The following is an 18,670-nucleotide window of genomic DNA, read 5'->3' as shown; positions in this document are numbered from 1 at the left end:
TATAATGTTTCCACATGTTACATCTCTAATATCCTACATCCTTACTATTTCATATGCCACATTTTTTAGAGGTGTTCTAGTGAGCACCAAACTCAAAATATGCAAGTTTGTTAGCCACAAACATAGCTATTTGGTTGGCCTATGACCATAAAAAATTTATTGTTTATAACAAAATAATAATAATATTAGCTTGAATGAAATATGAGTATATAAATAAATCACCATTTATTATAACAAAATAACTAATATCTAGCAAAACATTTAACTACTTAAAAATGGATTAGAATTTCAAATTATTTGTTGGCAAGTGTATTCATGGGCTATATGAAGTCTATTCATCTCCCTTAGTAGCATGTTGCAAGAATTATTTTAAAGGATAGAATGATAATGCTTGTTAGTAAATACAATCTAATATATAATTTTCATATTTAACCTAAAAACTATATTAAATGTCCCTTGTTTATATTTAATCATATGCAATAGAAAGATGGTAAAAACACATGATACAGATAAAAATGAAACATAAAATGAAAAAAAAATGTACAAGTTATGCGTGTTTATCATATATATGCATTTAATACTATATAGTATAAATTAAAATATTTATAATTGAGTTCACATTTGTCAATGTTTAGTTTATCAACAAAAAATGTTATTAAACATGTGATACATCATTGTGATGGATATATTTGCATATCCATGTTAATTACATTTATTTTCGTGCATATTTGAGAGGATTTATTAATACAACTACATCACACCATGTGGTACATTTGTGTGCATATTTGTGTTCTCAATCATTGCCATCCTTCATTTGCTCCCACTTTCACACAATTCTACACACTTGATCTTATTTTCTTTAACCCCCACATGTATTCCATTATTAGTCATGATTGAATATGCTCGATTCCTAGCTTGAAATTTTTTAACCCTTTCTTAGGCTATTTATGTGACTCAAAAGAGCAATCCTACATGACACAAATTAGACTAAAAGTTTAAAAGACTAACTCTCACCCCTTCCTCGTAGATGTTAAGAGTTGAATTGGTAAATGTTGGTTTAATGATCCATTATGTCTTGGTATTTATATACATTTTTTGAAAATCAATTCATATATGATAATCTTTCAAAGTCCTAAAACATTGGAGGAGCATTCAATAGGAAAAATTTTAACTTTGTGCGCTAAAATAAAAACAATTGCATGAGAATTTGATTCATAATCACTTGCGCACTTGTTTCTATTTTGCAATAATTGTCACAGATGTAAATCCAACCATTCAAGGGGTTGATTGAAGAGAACATGAACCCTTGCAATATAAGAATATTCTTAAGATATTTCTAAATACAACCAATCTTTGAAAATCAATATGAAATTTCACTATACTAAATTTGAATGAGAAGTCACAAATCATATGTACACAACACAAAACTAAAGTATAAATAATTTTAAATCTACATTAAATTTCAAAGTTAACACATCTAAAAGACCTAGTTTTATACATAAGAATAAATTTCCAAATAATATTAAACTTATTTCTTTGTCATAATTTTTTCAAATAAATATTTTTTCTTTTAAAAATGAATTTTAAATTAACATTTAATAATTTAAATTTTTACCCAATCCTATTATTTAAATTACTTATATATTTATTAATAACATTATTCATGAAGCTTGAGATGCTTGAATTATACTTTGTCCTGAAGACTGGTCTAGCCCTTAAGGAACTTTGGAAAGAAGACACCCCTCATTTCGCTTGGTTCCTTTGGAAAGAAAGGTCCCCAAAAGAGGTTTTTGTGGTCTTCCAAAAACACTAATTAGAAAATATTTATGTCTCTCATTAGACCTATCCCTCTTGACCACCAACCAAACTAGAAGCTTCTCTGGTGGAGAATCGGTGCCTTCCTAGTTCTTATTTTAAGTTTGATGACACTAAGAAGCTGGCCCGACTCAAGACTAAATGGTTTCTCCCTCAGCTAGACTAGCTTAGGCTAAATTTTGATGGGGTGGCTTGGGGTAATCCTAAGGTTATTAGTGGTGGTGGGGTCATTTGTTCCTCTAATGGTGTTATGGTGGCAAGTTATACTTCTGGAATTGGTTATGGCACCAATCACTATGTTGAAGGTGTGACCCTTCCTTTTCTATTAGCATCAAACACCTCATTATTGAGGTTGACTCAAAGATCATAATTGATGTTGTCAATGGGTCTAGTTATTGCAAGGTTGATCAAAATGAGCTATTAATGTGTTGTCATTGATGTCAACATGCTTTGGTTGTCATTAGTGACTGGTTGGTATAATTGATGTTGAGTTCTTTGTGTAGTTGTGTCAAGAAATTTGCTTTACATATCTTTTATATCATACATTTACTCATGCAGTTTGGATATGTTTTTAAGTAGTGTTTAGAGATGTTATATTCTATATTTGGTGCTTTGGATTGCTATGCTAAGGAAGTTGTGTTTACCAGTATGTTTGACAATTTTTCTACATGAATGCATGCTCTTCATTTCTCTGCGTTATGGTTTCTGGTGTTGAGGTTTTGGAGTTAAGTTGATAATGACCTTAGCTTTTGGAATGCCCCTCCCTTGATCAGACTCTATTTTACGTTGTTTGACTCTAGTAGAATTTTTTTGTTGTTTATGTGGTTGGATGATACTTTGTGTTGTGATGACTTTTTATCATGATACTATGCTATGATGTTTTGGATTTAATAAATGTTGGTTATGCATTATAACTTTATGGATGTTTAGATGTTAGATTTTATGCTTATGTATTAACCATGGACTATCATATTTACTTTATGTATGAGATATATCATGTGTTTGTTTTCATGTATGTGTATGAGTCTGTATGGGGTGTGGGGGGATGATCTTTCATCACTCACTTCGGAGAGACACAAAATGTCATGACTCTCCTCCACCGGTGTGCCTATATATGTATGTATGTTTTCTCGGTGATGTAGGATTGCAGGTAAAAAGCATTGACTCCACCTTGCTTCATAGGTCTAAGCATGCCTACATTAATCCGATGGAAGTTGTGGAGATAGTCATAAGGCCCATCAGTGTTACCCTTAGTCTCGCTCAATTTTAGAGCATTGTCTATCGTCTTTTGTCAACCTAATCGGAATGTAATTTAGGCAATCATCTGATGCTTTGGTATGTGGTATGTGTTTATGTTTGTGATAAGTTTGGGTTCAATGTTTTATGCATTGAAATTTAATTATTAATTTATTAGTAAGTTTTGTTTGTAATTGAGATTAATATAATTAATTATTGCTACTTATGAGTAATAACTAATTAATGTATATGTATAAAGGTATTAAAGTAATTATAATAATTGGTTAATTAATTAATAAATTAATAATAAGATTTTAAATAAATTAATTAATATTAGAATTAAATAAAAAGCAATTATTTTATTAATTAATGGAGTTGTATTTTTATGATTAAATAAATTTATGTGTTTATTAAATTCATTAGAATTTTTAAATATTTAATTAAAGTTTTCATAAGGAATGTTTTTTTTTTTCAAAACGTCTGTGTGCGCGTTGTGTTTGGGGGAAGTTTCCATTCCCCGAGAAGATTTTTGAGTAAACCCTTTTATATTCTGGAAAAATTCTAGAATAAGGGTGTGGTTGCTATTGTTGTTTGGATTTTGGTTTTGGGGGGAAAGAAGTTCTCGACAAGGGAATTTTTGGTTTTGGCAGAGACTGTGGCTTTGTTTTGCTTTTTGGGGTTTCTTGTGTGTTGTCGGGTGCTAGAGTTAGAGGCTTCGCATGCACCGGGATTGTGATTCAAGTAGGGGTTTTAAAATCCCCTTTTTGTTGTGTGTATTGTTGAAAAGAAAATTAGACTAGTTGTTTAAAAAAAAAAATTGTTTGAATCTTTTGTGTATAAATTTATGGCCGGGGAATTATATTTTATAAATTTAGTGTTGTCGAGGTTGTGTTGGTTTTCAGGGTTCTAGATTATTATCAGGGTTCCAGATTATTACCCTTTCTGGATGTTCATATTTATCAAAATTTATTGTAAATGGGAAGATTGTTTGTGTCTGTGCATTTCTTGGATTCATGATTCAATCATGAGATTTTGTATGATTTTGCTTTTTTTTTTATTATGTGTTTTATTTTCTAGAAGTTTTATAAATTCTAATTGGGTTTTTTTTTAAACCAAAGTTTTATTTATTAAATTTTAATTTTCTTATCTAGTTAAATTCTTTTGTATCTTGAATTTTAATTCATAGATTTTAATTGTTAAATTTTATCATAAAGTTGTTTTTATTTATAAAATTGTTGAACTTTATTAAAAAAAATCAATTTGTTTGTTCGTTAAAAAATTTAAAAATATATATATTTAAAACAAATTATGCGGGGGGCTCCCACAATGTGGGAGACCCACGGCTATGGCGAGGTCCACCCACAACATGGGGAGCTCAATCCATAGTCATGGGTAAAACCTCCACACACCCCCCCACCCCCCCTCCTTCTTTATTTTTGCAGGGTTTTCTTCGATTTCGAGCCCTGCCAGTTTAATAATGTTTTGTGATTTATTTCTTCTGCAGTTTGTTGTGTGTGTGTGTGTGTGTGTGTTGTTATTTGGTATTTGGTATTTGTAGTTATTTTTTATCAAAATAGTTGATTTTGATAAATATAGTTATATTTTGTTAATGATGGATATAGCTGATAAATAAGATATATTTTGGTAAAAATAAATGTATTTAGATTCAGCCATGATTGAAAATGTAAAATGTAAAAATGAGTTTTTATTTCTTTAAAGAATGGATTTGGTGTAATTTGTATATGAGGGACGAATGTCTTTTGGTTAAATTATTTGTTTGAGAAACTTATGGGAATAATGTTAAAAAGGGAAATGTTTGTGCTTATGTTTTGAATGTTTTATTAAATGAGATTATGGTTTTGATTGTTATGTCAATTCTCATCATTTCCCTTTAAGTGGTCTTGTGATAGTAAGTAGACGTGTATGTGTTATCTGTGATACCCCTTGTGAGTTTTCCTATGTCGGGGACTTTTGTGACCTAGTGTAATGGTATTTTTATGTTGAATATCTTTGTGATGTAATTGGACAATGTTCACTTTATGCCTTGATGTTGATATTTTTTACTTTGGAATTATTTTGATGTTTAATTAATCAACCCCTTGACCTTTAATGTTATAGTAACCTAATCCAATAGATGTCAGGGTTTTGTGCATTTTATGTTGTTCTGGAATGTATGTTTGTAAGGCTCCATAGGTTGGTCTTTAAGCTTTGTCTTTATTGACAGTAATGTTATGTTCTTATTTTTGTGTGGGTTTTATTTATGAATGGCTATGGTGGCTTATCAATCCTTGGTATTATTGTTTTACTCTTCTTATGGGATTGAGCCATGTAGTGCTCTTTTGGAAGCTTTTGAAATTGATGCTTATGTGGTTGAGATGCAATGTAATTCCAAACTTGGTTGGGACTCATTATTTGATCTATGGTGCTTCTGATCTTATATGAGACTTATGAGATTATTTTATGATGATTCTTTTGATGATGGTTGGTTTTGGGTAGGCTTAGTGTCATAAGGGGGAGTGGCTTTCAAGTGGGGGTTGGGGCCCAAAGTGGCTTCTAGGATAACCCATTAGAAGTAGAGATTAATAAGTGATAACCTAATTAATGAATTAGGGGGCTGGGTAGTTTATGATATTAAACAAGACTAAGTGTGCCCCGATCATGGCTTAAATTCTTGTTTAGGCTCAAGATGAGGTGGGAAGGCCTGGAATGACATGATCAACTACCTTGTCATCTTGAAAGGTATGTTGGTTCCGTATAAGATTTGAATGGGGGTCGGGGGTCGAGAAAGGTTGCCAAGATAACCAAGGATGGTGATCGGTACCTATGGAGACCTCTCAGGTGTAATGCCCACCAAAATACCCTAGAGAAATACACATAATCCAACTACAATTTATATAAAAAAAAAAATCATCTACTAACTCTACATATGCAACTAAGATCAATTACCATATGCTTATCAAATGCATCATTATCTATCTACGACAATGCATAGAACATCATGAACAAAACCATAGCAACATATAACATAAGAAGAATTTATCTAACATCTTGTTACACATTTTATTCCTACATCCATTCCCTAGGGTATCTTAATGTCACTACTTACTAGCAACATCTTAACAACATATATCCATATCATGAAAGAAAAAACATACATTCCATTTAAAAGTGAAGGGGTTGAAATGGAGAGCTCGCGTGGAGGAGGAGAAGGCAGCAATGGTAGAATTCAAATTTCAAATTCTCTGCAAGGCGGGAACTCTATTTTCAATGGAGGAAGCGGCCAGATTGATGGAGCTAGCCAGATGGGGGAGAAGGACAAGCCTCTGAATATTCTGCAGGCTGACGCCAAAGAATAATGTGGGCCTGGAAATGCAATTGGGGGGTCTAGCCCACGTGAAGCAGTTTGTGAGAGTGGAAAAGAAACTAAAAAGTGGTCAACCCTCTTTGGAACTAGACCTCCTGGGAAATCTCTCCTGCCTCCTATCAAGAATATATCAAATCCGAATGGAGGTAACTTTGCCATCTCTATCCCTAACTCGGTAGTGGATCATAACATAAGCAGCATGTCAAACTCTCTAGTGGGTAAATTTATGGGACCACGTCCAAACATTGAGGTTGTTAGGGCCTATGTTAAACAGAAATGGGCTTTGAAAGGTAATGTTGAAGTTTTAGCTATGTCCAAAGGTCTTCTCACCTTTTCTTTTTCATGTGATGAAGAAAAAATAAGAATCCTCTTTGGTAGCCCTTGGCTGGTTGGAAAGATAGCTCTAGTCCTCCAGAAATGGCATCCGAATCTAAATATGAGTGATTCTCTTCTAGTGCAAGTCCCAATTTGGGTTAAGTTATCAGGTCTGCCTCTTGAGTACTGGGTAGAAAGTATTTTCTCAAGTATAGCAAGCTCTTTTGGTTAGCTCCTCTTAATAGATCCAGTCACAGCTTCAAGAAGGAGGCTCACTCACGCCAAATTCTATGTAGGGATCACCCACGATGCAAATATGCCCAAGCAAATAGATATCGTGTCAAAGTTGGGAACTTGGAAACAACATATTGAATACGAATCCATCCCCTTTGCTTTCTTCCACTACAAAAAAGAAGGTCACTGGGCTAAAAATTTTCCTCTCAAGCCCAAAGAAAAGAATGAGAAATCCAAAACTATAGTAGAAAGTAAAAAGGATCCAGAGTAAAAGGTATGGCAAGTCAAAAATTCAGAAAATAAGGAAAGTGACCTAGTTGATATCAACTGTTTTGGACCCCTGGGGGAGAATAAGGAAGTGGTCTCCTCAACCTCTATCTCTAATCATCTCCCCCCCCCCCCAGGAAGCTCTTAGGAAGGAACTGATGAAAGAAGACAACCCCCTGGGAGGGTAGATCCAAAGAGAGGAATAATAGCTTAGAATGAATCTTCGAAAGAAAATACCTAGATGGTAATTGCTGACACCTTGGCCAGTAAGGAAGCTTCTAATGAAGAGGATCAGAAGGATAAGGATATTAAGGAAGTGGAACAATCTAAGGAAGGGGAGATCACTGGTTCACAAGAAGAAAAGGTTGATTGTTCCCCTCTCACAATCAGTTCTGATTTGCAAGAGGCTCAGAAATGTGCTATATTGGGTATGAACCTTTCGGATTTAGATCAAGCCTCTAAAATAGTCAATAGCTCTTCACATGATTCCAAATCATCTAAATGGGGTAATGAAGAGGAAATTTCTAGAATCCTTAGTAATCCTGAAGTGGTTTTTGAAAAAGAAACCGATTGGAAAATTCCTAAACACACGAACAAAAAAGGATCCACTCCCTTTGCTACCCATTTAAGGAATTGCTCAAGTTGATGTAGGGTATGTCTCCTCATCCCCAGGATGACCTTCAAACCATAAAGTCAGAGATAAGGAGGCCAGCAAGAACATAGCAGATGGGACTCAGAGGACTCTAAAGGAGTTAGGAATTGGTAAGTAATTATGAAGATTGTTTCTTGGAACATTAGGGGACTTAATAATCCCCACAAGCATGATATTATTAGGAATATGATTAGGGATAGTAAACTTGATATTTTTCATATTCAAGAAACTAAGATGAGTAGAGATAAGGTTGAAGCTTTGAATTTCTTTAAATCTGGGAGCATTTGTGGTGGTAGCACAGAAGGTGCCTCTGGAGGCATTGCAACAATCTGGAATCTCAATAGTGATAGAGGTCAAGTTCTTATTCAAGAAATAAATTTTTCTTACATTAAATTTGAGCATTTAAAAGATGAAACCTCTTGGGACCTCACATACATTTATGCTACTAACACCTTGAAAGCCAGAAGCATTTTTGGGGAAAAAACTTATGGAAATAAGGGACATCTTCAAGAACCTCAGCTAGTTGATCATGGGAGACTTCAACACCCCATTAAGAGAGGAGGAAACATTTGGTGGAAGCCCTTATTAGTTGGATAGCAGACTAGACCCCATGGATTTTATAAACACTCAGGCTCTTAATGATGTGGAGATGCAGGGTTTCAATTATACTTGGACTAACAGGAGGGATGGAAATGACCTTATTCAAGTTCGCCTTGATAGGGCTCTTATTTCTAATGATTGGTACAGACACTACTTATGTTCTCTGTCTGCTCACATTCATGTTGGGTCTGACCACTATCCCATAACTCTTATTGCTAACCCCATAAATAGGAGAAGGCATTTTCCTTTTAGGTTTGAAAAAATGTGGACTTTACATCCAGATCTTACCCATAAAATTTAGGAATGGTGGAACATTCAAGTTGAAGGTATTTCCATGTATAGAGTTGTGAAGAAAATTAAAAGCATAAAAGACAACATAAGGTCCTGAAATAAATCCATCTTTGGGAATATTTTTGAGGCCAAAGGAAAAATTTAGGAAGACCTCAATAAAATACAGGTCCAAATCCAAAAGGATGGATTCTCTACTATGACTATCATTGAAGAAAATGAGATCCTCAAAAGATACCATGAAATCATTGCTAAAGAAGAATCTTTTTGGAAATAGAGGTCTAGATGTATTTGGCTAAAAGAAGGAGATAAGAATACCAGATTCTTCCATATGTCGACAATCAAACATAAAGCGGCTAATAGGATCAAAAAACTGATGGTGGACAATGTGGAGCTGGTTAAGGATGAGGAGATAAGAAATGAGGCCAAAATCTTCTTCTCTAATCTTCTCAGTAGCGATAAAAGTTTGGATGATGATGTTCAAAATTCCTTCCTTTAGAACATTCCCTACCTTATTGATGAGCAAAAGAATTCCCTCTTAACTTCCATCCCATCGAACGTGGAGATCAGAAATGTTGTCTTTTCTTTTGAAGGCAACAAAGCCCCTGGACCTGATGGCTTCCCTATGTTCTTTTTCCAAGAGTTCTGGGATATTGTTGGGAAAGATGTCTCCAATGGGGTTAAAGAATTTTTTAGGGCTAGAAATCTTCTGAAAGAAATTAATGGTACCTTCATTGCTTTAATCCCTAAAATTCAAGGTGTTGACTTCATGGATAAGTTTAGGCCAATTAGTTTATGCAACTCCTTTAATAAGATTATTTCCAAGGTCCTAAACTCCAGACTCTTGAAAGTCCTTCCATATTTGATCAGTCATCAGCAAAATGGTTTTGTGCCAGGAAGGCAAATTCATGATTCCATCATAACTGTTTATGAGAACATTCATTCTCTTATGTTGGCTAAGAAGCAGGGTTTTATTCTCAAGCTTGATCTATCTAAGGCCTATGACCGGGTCGATTAGTCTTTTCTCATGAAGGTCCTTTTAGATTTTTCCTTCTCCAACAAATGTGTGGACCTCTTCAAGAAGCTTATCTCCTATGCCTCCTTTGTTGTTCTTGTTAACGGATCTCCCTCCTCCTTCTTTAAAGCTTCTAGAGGATTGAGGCAAGGGGACCCCATCTCCCCTATCCTCTTCATAATTATGGCTGAATGTTTTGGTAGGTCCATGGAAAGCATGGTGACTAGAGGTATTTTTAAAGGCCTCCAACCCTCCTCTGCAAATCATATTTTCTCCCACTAGAAATTTGTGGATGTCACCATCATTATGGGAGACTCAAGCATTTCCAAAGCTAGAATCCTGAAGGACACCCTTTGCAAGTTTGCATATGCTTCTGGACAGCTTATCGACTGGGTTAAAAGTGAAGTGTTTTTCATCAACACTCCTAAGTGAAGATAGCATAGAATCAACAGAATTCTAGAATGTCAAATTGCTGATCTCCTTGCTACCTACCTAGGCCTTCCCCTGGGCATTGCTCCACCTGATTCCTTTTGGAGTTCTTTAGTGGATAAATTTCAAAGAAAGCTTGCTGGTTGGAAAGGTGCTCTCTTAAGTCAGGCTAGCAAGCTACAATTTCTTAAAGCATCCCTTCAAAGCATTCCTATTTATGTCCTCAGCCTCTTTAGAATTCCAGTTAAGTTTGCTGATGCTATTGAAAAAATTCAAAAAAAAATTCTTTGGTCTGGGGTAGAGGAAAAGAAAAGAATGGCATTATTAGTTTGGGACAAGGTTTGTAGATCAAAGAGCAAAGGTGGTTTGGGCCTAAGGAGAATCTAGACCCTCAATGAAGCTCTTTTGTCTAAATAGGTTTGGAGATTGTTCCACTCTGACAGTGAGTGGTGTAAAATTTGGAGAAGTAAGTATCCTCTTTTCTCTTTCACAAATTATGATTTCAGTATTAATGGGTCTCACATTTGGAATGATGCCTCTAAGTGTAAAGACAAAATTGCCAAAGGGGTGAAATGGAGAGTTGGTAATGGTAGGAAAGTTATATTTTGGGAGGATCCTAGGTTTCTTGATAAGCCTTTGATGGAAATCCCTGATTGGGCCCCTTTTACTGCCCCCTATAAAAGAGTCTTCAGTTCCTTGGTTGAGGGGTATTGGATAGGTGATAAATGGTAGAACATTGAAGGTATTCACCTGATCTCATCAATCTCAAGAAACACCTATTTTCTGCTTGGTTAAACAATGAGGAAGATACTCTGATTTGGAAATTTGAACCCAAAGGCACCATTACTATTTCTTCTATGTATGGAGTGGTATCTCCAACCCCCTCAGAGAACCCCTTCTGGCCTAAAGCCTGGATAAAGGGTCTTATCCCAAAGATCAATATTTTCTACTGGACCATCCTCCAAAAAAAAATTTTGACTTTAGACAACCTGAAGGCTAGAGGTTTCATTCTCCCTAATAGGTGTGCTTTATGTCTTGAGGAGGAAGAGTCTGTGGACCATTTGCCAATTCACTGTTCCTTCACTGCTTCAATTTGGGAAAGCTTTCATAAGAATTTTTGTATGGAATGGGGTTTCCTAACTCTATCCAAGATTTGTTCCATTCTTGGAGTTATCATTGGTCTAATCTCACTTTGAGATCTTTGTGGCAGCTCTCTCTCTCCCTGTGGGGGATCTGGAAAGAAAGAAAAAACCGCATCTTCAGGGATACTTCTCTCACCCAAGCTGTTGTTTTTCAGAAAAATCAAAGGGCTATCGTGGAGAACATAAGGATCATTGGAGAACCATGCAATCCTATCAACCCCATGGAAACTCACATACTCAACTCCTGGAATCTGAAGAGTGTTGTTAGTATTGATTCTAAACAAAGCAAGAGACTTGAAGCTAAATGGCACTCTCCCCCTCATGGATGGCTCAAAATCAACTTTGATGGAGCTGCCAAAGGCAATCCTGGCCTAGCAGGATGTGGTGCAATTATCAGAGATGAAAATGGCATTTGTAAGGAAATGATTGTTGTTCCTATAGGTAGCCAAACTAACCACATGGCCGAAACTATGGCTGCTCTCCAAGGTATCCTCCTGGCTAAAAGGTGGAACTGTCCCTATCTATGGATTGAGGGGGACTCTAATAATATCATTAAATGTGTTAAAGGAATTTCTAAGCCCTCATGGACTATCAACAACATAATAAAGGTTGCTAGAGATCTCATCAACACCTTCGATAAATGTTTTATTTCCCACATTTATCGTGAAGCAAATGGTCCTGCTGACTAGGCAGTCAACGTGGCGGTTACTCATAATAATATGGTTACCTGGAAAGGCGAGGAGGATCTCCTCAATGACGACAGATCGATCATTTTCATGGATCTATATAACTGCACTCCAAAGATCATAAATGGATAAAATAATGATTAATAGTATTACTTGGAGGACTATTACTACTTATCATTATGTCAGTACCATTAATGACAAGACGAATGCCACCTTTTCCCATGCTTTCTGAGTATTTGGGGTTGCTTCGAGAAATATCTTTCATGTAGCTTTCTGCAACTCTTGGTTCTCTGCTTCGAACTACGAAACTATGGGAGGTAACAGGCGTCGCTATGAGCCCAGTAACTGTAAGGAGTGGAAACAAAAGGAGGAAATTTGAAGCATCTTGCAGAAGGGCAGGTTTATGAAGTATATGGAGAGACTCCATGGGAGGGATGCGAAAATCACAAATTTTTTCTACAAAAATTGGAGGAAGGGCACCCTGAAGATGGGAGATCAAACTATCTTCATTGATGAAGACCTCATTGCTCATGTAATGGGTCTTTGTAGGGGAGGAATCAATTTCTACAAGGATAGAAAGCTAAGCAAGGAGGCCATTGAGCGATACCCTGAAATGGCAAAGGAGAAGAAGCACCTGGTTAAGCTAAGCAAGACCTACTACCCTCCCAGGGCATTTGCTAAGCCTTGGAGGGAGGTTATGTTTTCTATTATGTGATACATTACCTTGGATGGTAGATTCACCAAAGTATATGGCTATCATTTTGTACTACTCAACCATTTTAGGTATGATGAAAAAGTTAACATATCCTATTTCCTAATTTGTTCAATGAATGCTACTATTAAAGCTCATAGAGAGAACCCTAAGGGAGATATAGCCATGCACCAAGGTCTTATGGTCTTAATGTATGACCATTTAAAAGATAACCAAATTGCCTACCCCCAACCTTCTATCTCTGATTCTGAGGACGAAGGGTCAGATTCTGATTTTTCTATGGGTGATGAGTCTGAAAGTGATTCAAAAAGTGAGACAGAGGAGAGTCTAGAAGACTTTGAAGCTGAACTTGGTAAGAAAATAAAATAGGTGAGCATTAATCTATCCTCTTCTAAGGGAAAGCAAAAAAGAAAAGAGAAGGTCTTCCAGATTCACTCCTCCTTAGAGGAGGAGGTCTCTAAGGACTCTAAGAAGAATGAATCCCAGACCCCTCAGAAAAAGAAAACTAAAATTTCCATTCAGAAAAGGAACAAACAGAAAAGGCAAGACAATTGTGAGTTGGAATTGGAGGATAAAGTGCAGAGAAAGGATCCTAATGTTGACCAAAAAATGGAGGAGATTACAGGGGAAGGTTTCAATCAGAGGCTCAATGGAAATGTAGAACAGATCACTAGTGGAGATGTTCCCAATAATGAACAAGCCATTGCTGGTGAGAAAACCCCCCTTCAAATCCTCCTACAGAGGGTTTGAAAGGGTTTGTGGACACTCTCGATTGGTTAATTAACAGTCACAAGAAATTTGTGGAGGATAATAAGAAGCTGAGCCACAGGGTTCAAATTTTGGAGACAATCAGTATTGGTGAAGGTAAATCTATGGTTGAATATGTTGATGACTTGAGTAAAACTGTTGCCAGAGCTGAAGAGATTAGAGACGCCTTCAACCCAAGGTTTGAGAAAGTGGAGAAGGCCCTGGAAGAGATAAAAACCAATGACAATGCCATGGACCAGAGAATGGCGAAAACTGACAATAAATTCAACAAAATTGAAAAATTCCTTAAAAGCATTGTTGAACAAAGCCATAACATTCTGAAAGCCTCGGCAGATAACACCAAAATTCTTATCAACACGCCAGAGAATGAGAAGGATTCCCTAGAGCTGGAACCTGACATGGAAGGTATGGGAGAGGTGCAAGGACCTAGAATGAGGACCAGAGGCAAGAAGAAGGAGAAAAATCCAAATAAGGAAATTGAAGAACTAAAAGTTGCTTCGACAAACTATGACCAGCTGGTCACTAAGGTAGTTGATCTTCTTAAGTCTCTGTAGTTGTTGTTTGTTGTTTAGGTCTTTTCTTTGGTTTTATCACTTTGTTGTTCCTTTCTTTTCCTATCTGTTTGGTTTACTAGCCTTCTTGCCAGTCTTTTGTATGTTGTTTCAATGCTAGTTTGGTTGCTCTATGCTGAACTATCTTATGCTCCTTTGTTAAAGGTTTCAGGTCCTTAAAACCTATTTTTCTTATTAATCAGAACATACATTCCATTTAAGATATATTTATTACTTCTTAGACATGAGATTATGATCTACCAATGCATATCTCCATAAACTCAATATCCTAAGTTCATTTTCTTAAGCACTCCTAATACCATATCATTCCACTTACATATGCATGAATATGCAACAAATACCATTCTATTTTATTCCAAATAAGACATCATAGCGTTACTCATTATGAATAACAAGATTACTCTAGTTCTCAACATTCAATTCTCTAATTCATCTTAAGATCTCAATCCTATACATAATACACATTTCTACAATATGATTCATATCATAGTGCATCATCTTACTTTCATTGCAAGTTCATAGTCTTACATCAACAAATTATATTACAAGAGATCATGATACAAGTACATAGTCTTATTACATTACGATGCCATCATGAATGCATTACATAATCTTTTTGTAGACACCTATTGTCCTGTCTAATTAATAAATATTTTTATTTAAATTCTCTTTTTCTTAAATTAAATAAATAATTTTATTTATTTAATTAATCCCATTTCCTCTATTAATTAAAGAAATCTTTATTTATTTAATTAATTCATTACCCTTTTCTACCTATGACACATGCCATTCATCTCTTAATTCCTACATTAACTACCCTCTTATTATTCTTATTTCTTTTACCTACCCTCCAATCCTAGCCGACCATCTATCTTTTACACCTCTTAATTTCATCCCTCCATTTCTTATAATGTCTTCTATATAAGAGGATGCTTCTTTCATTGTCAATCCTCCTAAGCATTCTAATTTTCTAACCAATCTTATGCAATCAAGCCTTTTTGCGATCAAGCTATCAACCACATTTTTGTTCTTTGTTGAGATCTTGTGCACACATAAAATCTGAGAGCAAATATATCTAGCAAGATCAATGGAGATTCAAACCCTAGTGGACATGTGATGGTATAATATCTTTTATTTTGTTGATTTGTATTGTCTTAGGTAATATTCATATGTTATGGTGGTGAAGAGGGAAAAATAGATTTGAAAGGTAAACTGATCAAAACATAACAAAATAAACATGCAGAATGCTAAAATATCATAAAAAGATCATTTCACCTTGCTATTTTACGTTCTCCTTTGGATTGAGCTTGATGAAGTGAAGGTGCCCTTTGACAATGCTCCACTTGATGTGCTCCTATGATTGCTGGATGTGTATGGCTCTCCAATATTGTGCACAAATGATAAGGATGAATGATAAGGATGAGATGATCAAGTTGCCAAGATGATTTCCTGGGCTCAAAAGGGCAGCATAAGCTTACTGAATTTCAAGATGTTTTGAATGAAGGGATGGAACCCTATTTTATAGGAAGAGGAGAGGAAAACAGATGGCTAGGATGAATTCGAGATGAAGGGCTAAGATTTACTTTTGAGGTCACACAAGGTCCAAGAGAGGGTGTGGAGACCAAGAAATATGCCTTAAAGGCATTTCGTATCTCCACACTCTACAAGATGCATTGGAGGAATTAAAAATTATCCAAAAATGGATATTATGGGGATTAGAAGAATAAAAAGGAATTAAAAATTCCTTGGGAGATGGAAATGCCTAGAGGAATGTGAGATTTCAAAAATCTTACATTCATCTAAAAAAAGAGCATTTAAAGCTAGTGGCTGGATGAAAGGACAAAGAGTTGACTTTGTGGCTAATCATGATGATTAGCCATTAACGACTCATTAGGAGAGGAATTGGAGGAAATGTTAGGTGGGATTTATATTTGTAGGAGAATTTGACTAAAAGAATAATGTTAAGTGAGTTTAGGGAGTTTCTAGAAGAATTTATTAGGTTAATGATGAATTAAGAAGATGATTTGTACGAATCATGTAGGTTAACTAATTAATTGAAATTAATTAGCTAAGAGGAAGATTTGTGAGGATTTGATTTTTTAGAAGAATAAAGAAAGGGATTGATTTATTAAATAAATCAATCATATGCTATAGTGACAATATTAATTATATTTAATTAATATTGAGAAGAATTTTAATTAACATAATTAATTAATTAATTATGTGAGGAATTAAAAAATAATTAAAATAATTATTTTTAAGTGTCTACATTTTGCCCCTCTTTGAAGCGAGGTGTGATGACGCATTGATTCAAAGAATAATCTTGTTTTGATGTTGATATTGGTTTGATAGGATGCCCCAGCTCTTGATTTATAGATTACGGTATGGTGATGCCCCCTCGGGAGATCAATTGAGGTATTTGATCTTTGGAGTTTTGCGAAATTGATATCCCGATAGATTTGATTTGATTCAATTGATAAGATCTAGATTCAGTCTAGTTTCAAGAAGAATTCCTCCTGTATAAGACAAAGATGATCAAAGTGTCTGGTTTCAGGAAGGATTCATCCTGTATAAGACATGATTGATCACAACGTCTAGTTTTAGAAAGGATTCATCCTGTATAAGACATGATAAGAGCGTCTGGTTTCAAGAAGGATTCATCCTGTATAAGACATGATTGATCACAACATCTGGTTTCAGGAAGGATTCGTCTTGTATAAGACATGATCGATCACAACGAATGTCTGGTTTCGGGAAGGATTCATCCTGTATAAGACATGATCAGAGCGTCTGGTTTCAGGAAGGATTCATCTTGTATAAGACATGATCAGCTCGTCTGGTTTCAGGAAGGATTCATCCTGTATAAGACATGATCAGATCACAACGTCTGGTTTCAAGAAGGATTCATCCTATATAAGACATGATCAGATCACAACGTCTGGTTTCAGGAAGGATATATCCTGTATAAGACATGATCAATCACAACGTCTGGTTTTAGGAAGGATTCATCTTGTATAAGACATGATCAGATCACAACGTCTGGTTTCAGGAAGGATTCATCCTGTATAAGACATGATTAGAATTAGAATTGATTATGTGAGGAAAGAAAAAAAAAATAGAGGAAGAAAAATTAGGGTGGAAGGGATAAATGAGGAAGATATATGAAGTAGTTGTGAGGTATTTGGAAAGAAGAATAAGAGATGCGAGACCGCGGAGGAAAATGGGGGCAATTGAGAACTCCCTGGGATTATTGAGTTTAGGATTTGATGGAATGATGGTGAGATTTTGTGTACAGCAAATGTGGAGAGCCAACCTAGTTTGATGTTGCCCTAAGTGACTTGCACCACTGCTTATAGAAATTAGGATGCCATGAGAAACCCAGGGCATGGACTAACTCTGTAGACAAACGGGAATTTCTTGCACACAACAATGCAAGTGTTAAGAAACACTACTACAAAGTTGTGGGTTTGTGCAAGGAAACCCTCAAACACACTGATACCTCTTGTATACGAGAAGGTAAGTGTTGATAAACACTAGTACCAGGTCATCGGTTTATACAAGAAGGATCCAAAACATGCCATACTATGAAATATGCCCCAGTATGCACCTATCATAACATACCTGGATATGGAAGAACCCAGGCAGTCGTAAATAGTGGCATTTGTAGGGCAAAAGATGCAAGCCTATATGAAAAAAAATCTAACAAAATCTAACAAGTCTCTTCCTTGCGACCAAATGATACCTCTTGCCAAGAGTAGAACTAGGATGGACTTGGGATTGTTTCTCAAGACTTCTTGAAGCATATAAAGAGGCATGAAAGCTCAGTTTCACTGGGACATTTCTTGTTCATGACTTAGGCGAAGACTCATCATCATACGCATGTTTTATTGGGAGGCAGAAAAGAAGGAATGTTGCGCATGGGTGGGCTGGATGGCAGATGATTTGTAGTATCGACCTGATAGACAGTGGATCCGGTTATTTACCTTGGCACCCGCATAGAGGTTTTCACCAAGATACTTGCCCATAGCGCCACAAATTGTTTTTCTTTCTTTTTTCTGATTTTTTCTGATTTTTTTTTTTAATGTTTTTGTATCATAAGGTGCCTGTTTGCCAGGTTTGCACCAAAGTGACAATTTTTTCAGGATCTTTTTTTTTTTCATTTTTTTATTTTTTTTGACAATTTAAGACTTTCTGAGGACTAAGCATAAAACCTTTTGAGGTGCATGATATTCATCGGATCATCCAAAGGATCGCCTTCAGGAGTAGCCAACTGATAAGCTCCTGATCCATATTTCGCTGTGATTACATATGGTCCAAGCCAGTTAGGCTCGAACTTGCCTTTCTTTTCTCATTCTTGTAGATTTTTCTGATTCTCCATGAGGACAAGATCACCAACTTGGAATTCTCGAGTTCTGACTTTTTTATGATAACTCATGCACAGACGGTTTTGATATACCCAGAGATGATTCAAGGCCTTGAGGCGCCTTTCATCTAACAATTCTAGCTCTTGTAAGCGGGCAATTTTGTATTCTTCCTCTGGTAGGATGTTTTGCAGTGATACCCTTAGAGAGGGGA

At 35.7% G+C, this 18,670-nt stretch overlaps 1 protein-coding gene across 1 annotated transcript; it reads left to right on the top strand.

The window, feature by feature from the left end:
* The first annotated feature begins 12,920 nt into the window (after window positions 1-12,920).
* Window positions 12,921-14,077, top strand: LOC131858912 (uncharacterized). Its single transcript, XM_059212397.1, has 3 exons — window positions 12,921-13,107; window positions 13,201-13,464; window positions 13,620-14,077. Exons 1-3 carry the CDS (start codon window positions 12,921-12,923, stop codon window positions 14,075-14,077), a joined length of 909 nt encoding a protein of 302 aa, XP_059068380.1.
* Window positions 14,078-18,670: the final 4,593 nt, after the last annotated feature.

Source organism: Cryptomeria japonica, chromosome 10, assembly GCF_030272615.1.
Source record: "Cryptomeria japonica chromosome 10, Sugi_1.0, whole genome shotgun sequence".
In the NCBI taxonomy this organism is placed as follows: domain Eukaryota; kingdom Viridiplantae; phylum Streptophyta; class Pinopsida; order Cupressales; family Cupressaceae; genus Cryptomeria; species Cryptomeria japonica.
Note: the sequence above shows the minus strand (reverse complement) of the source record. Positions and strands in the feature narration are given on the sequence as shown.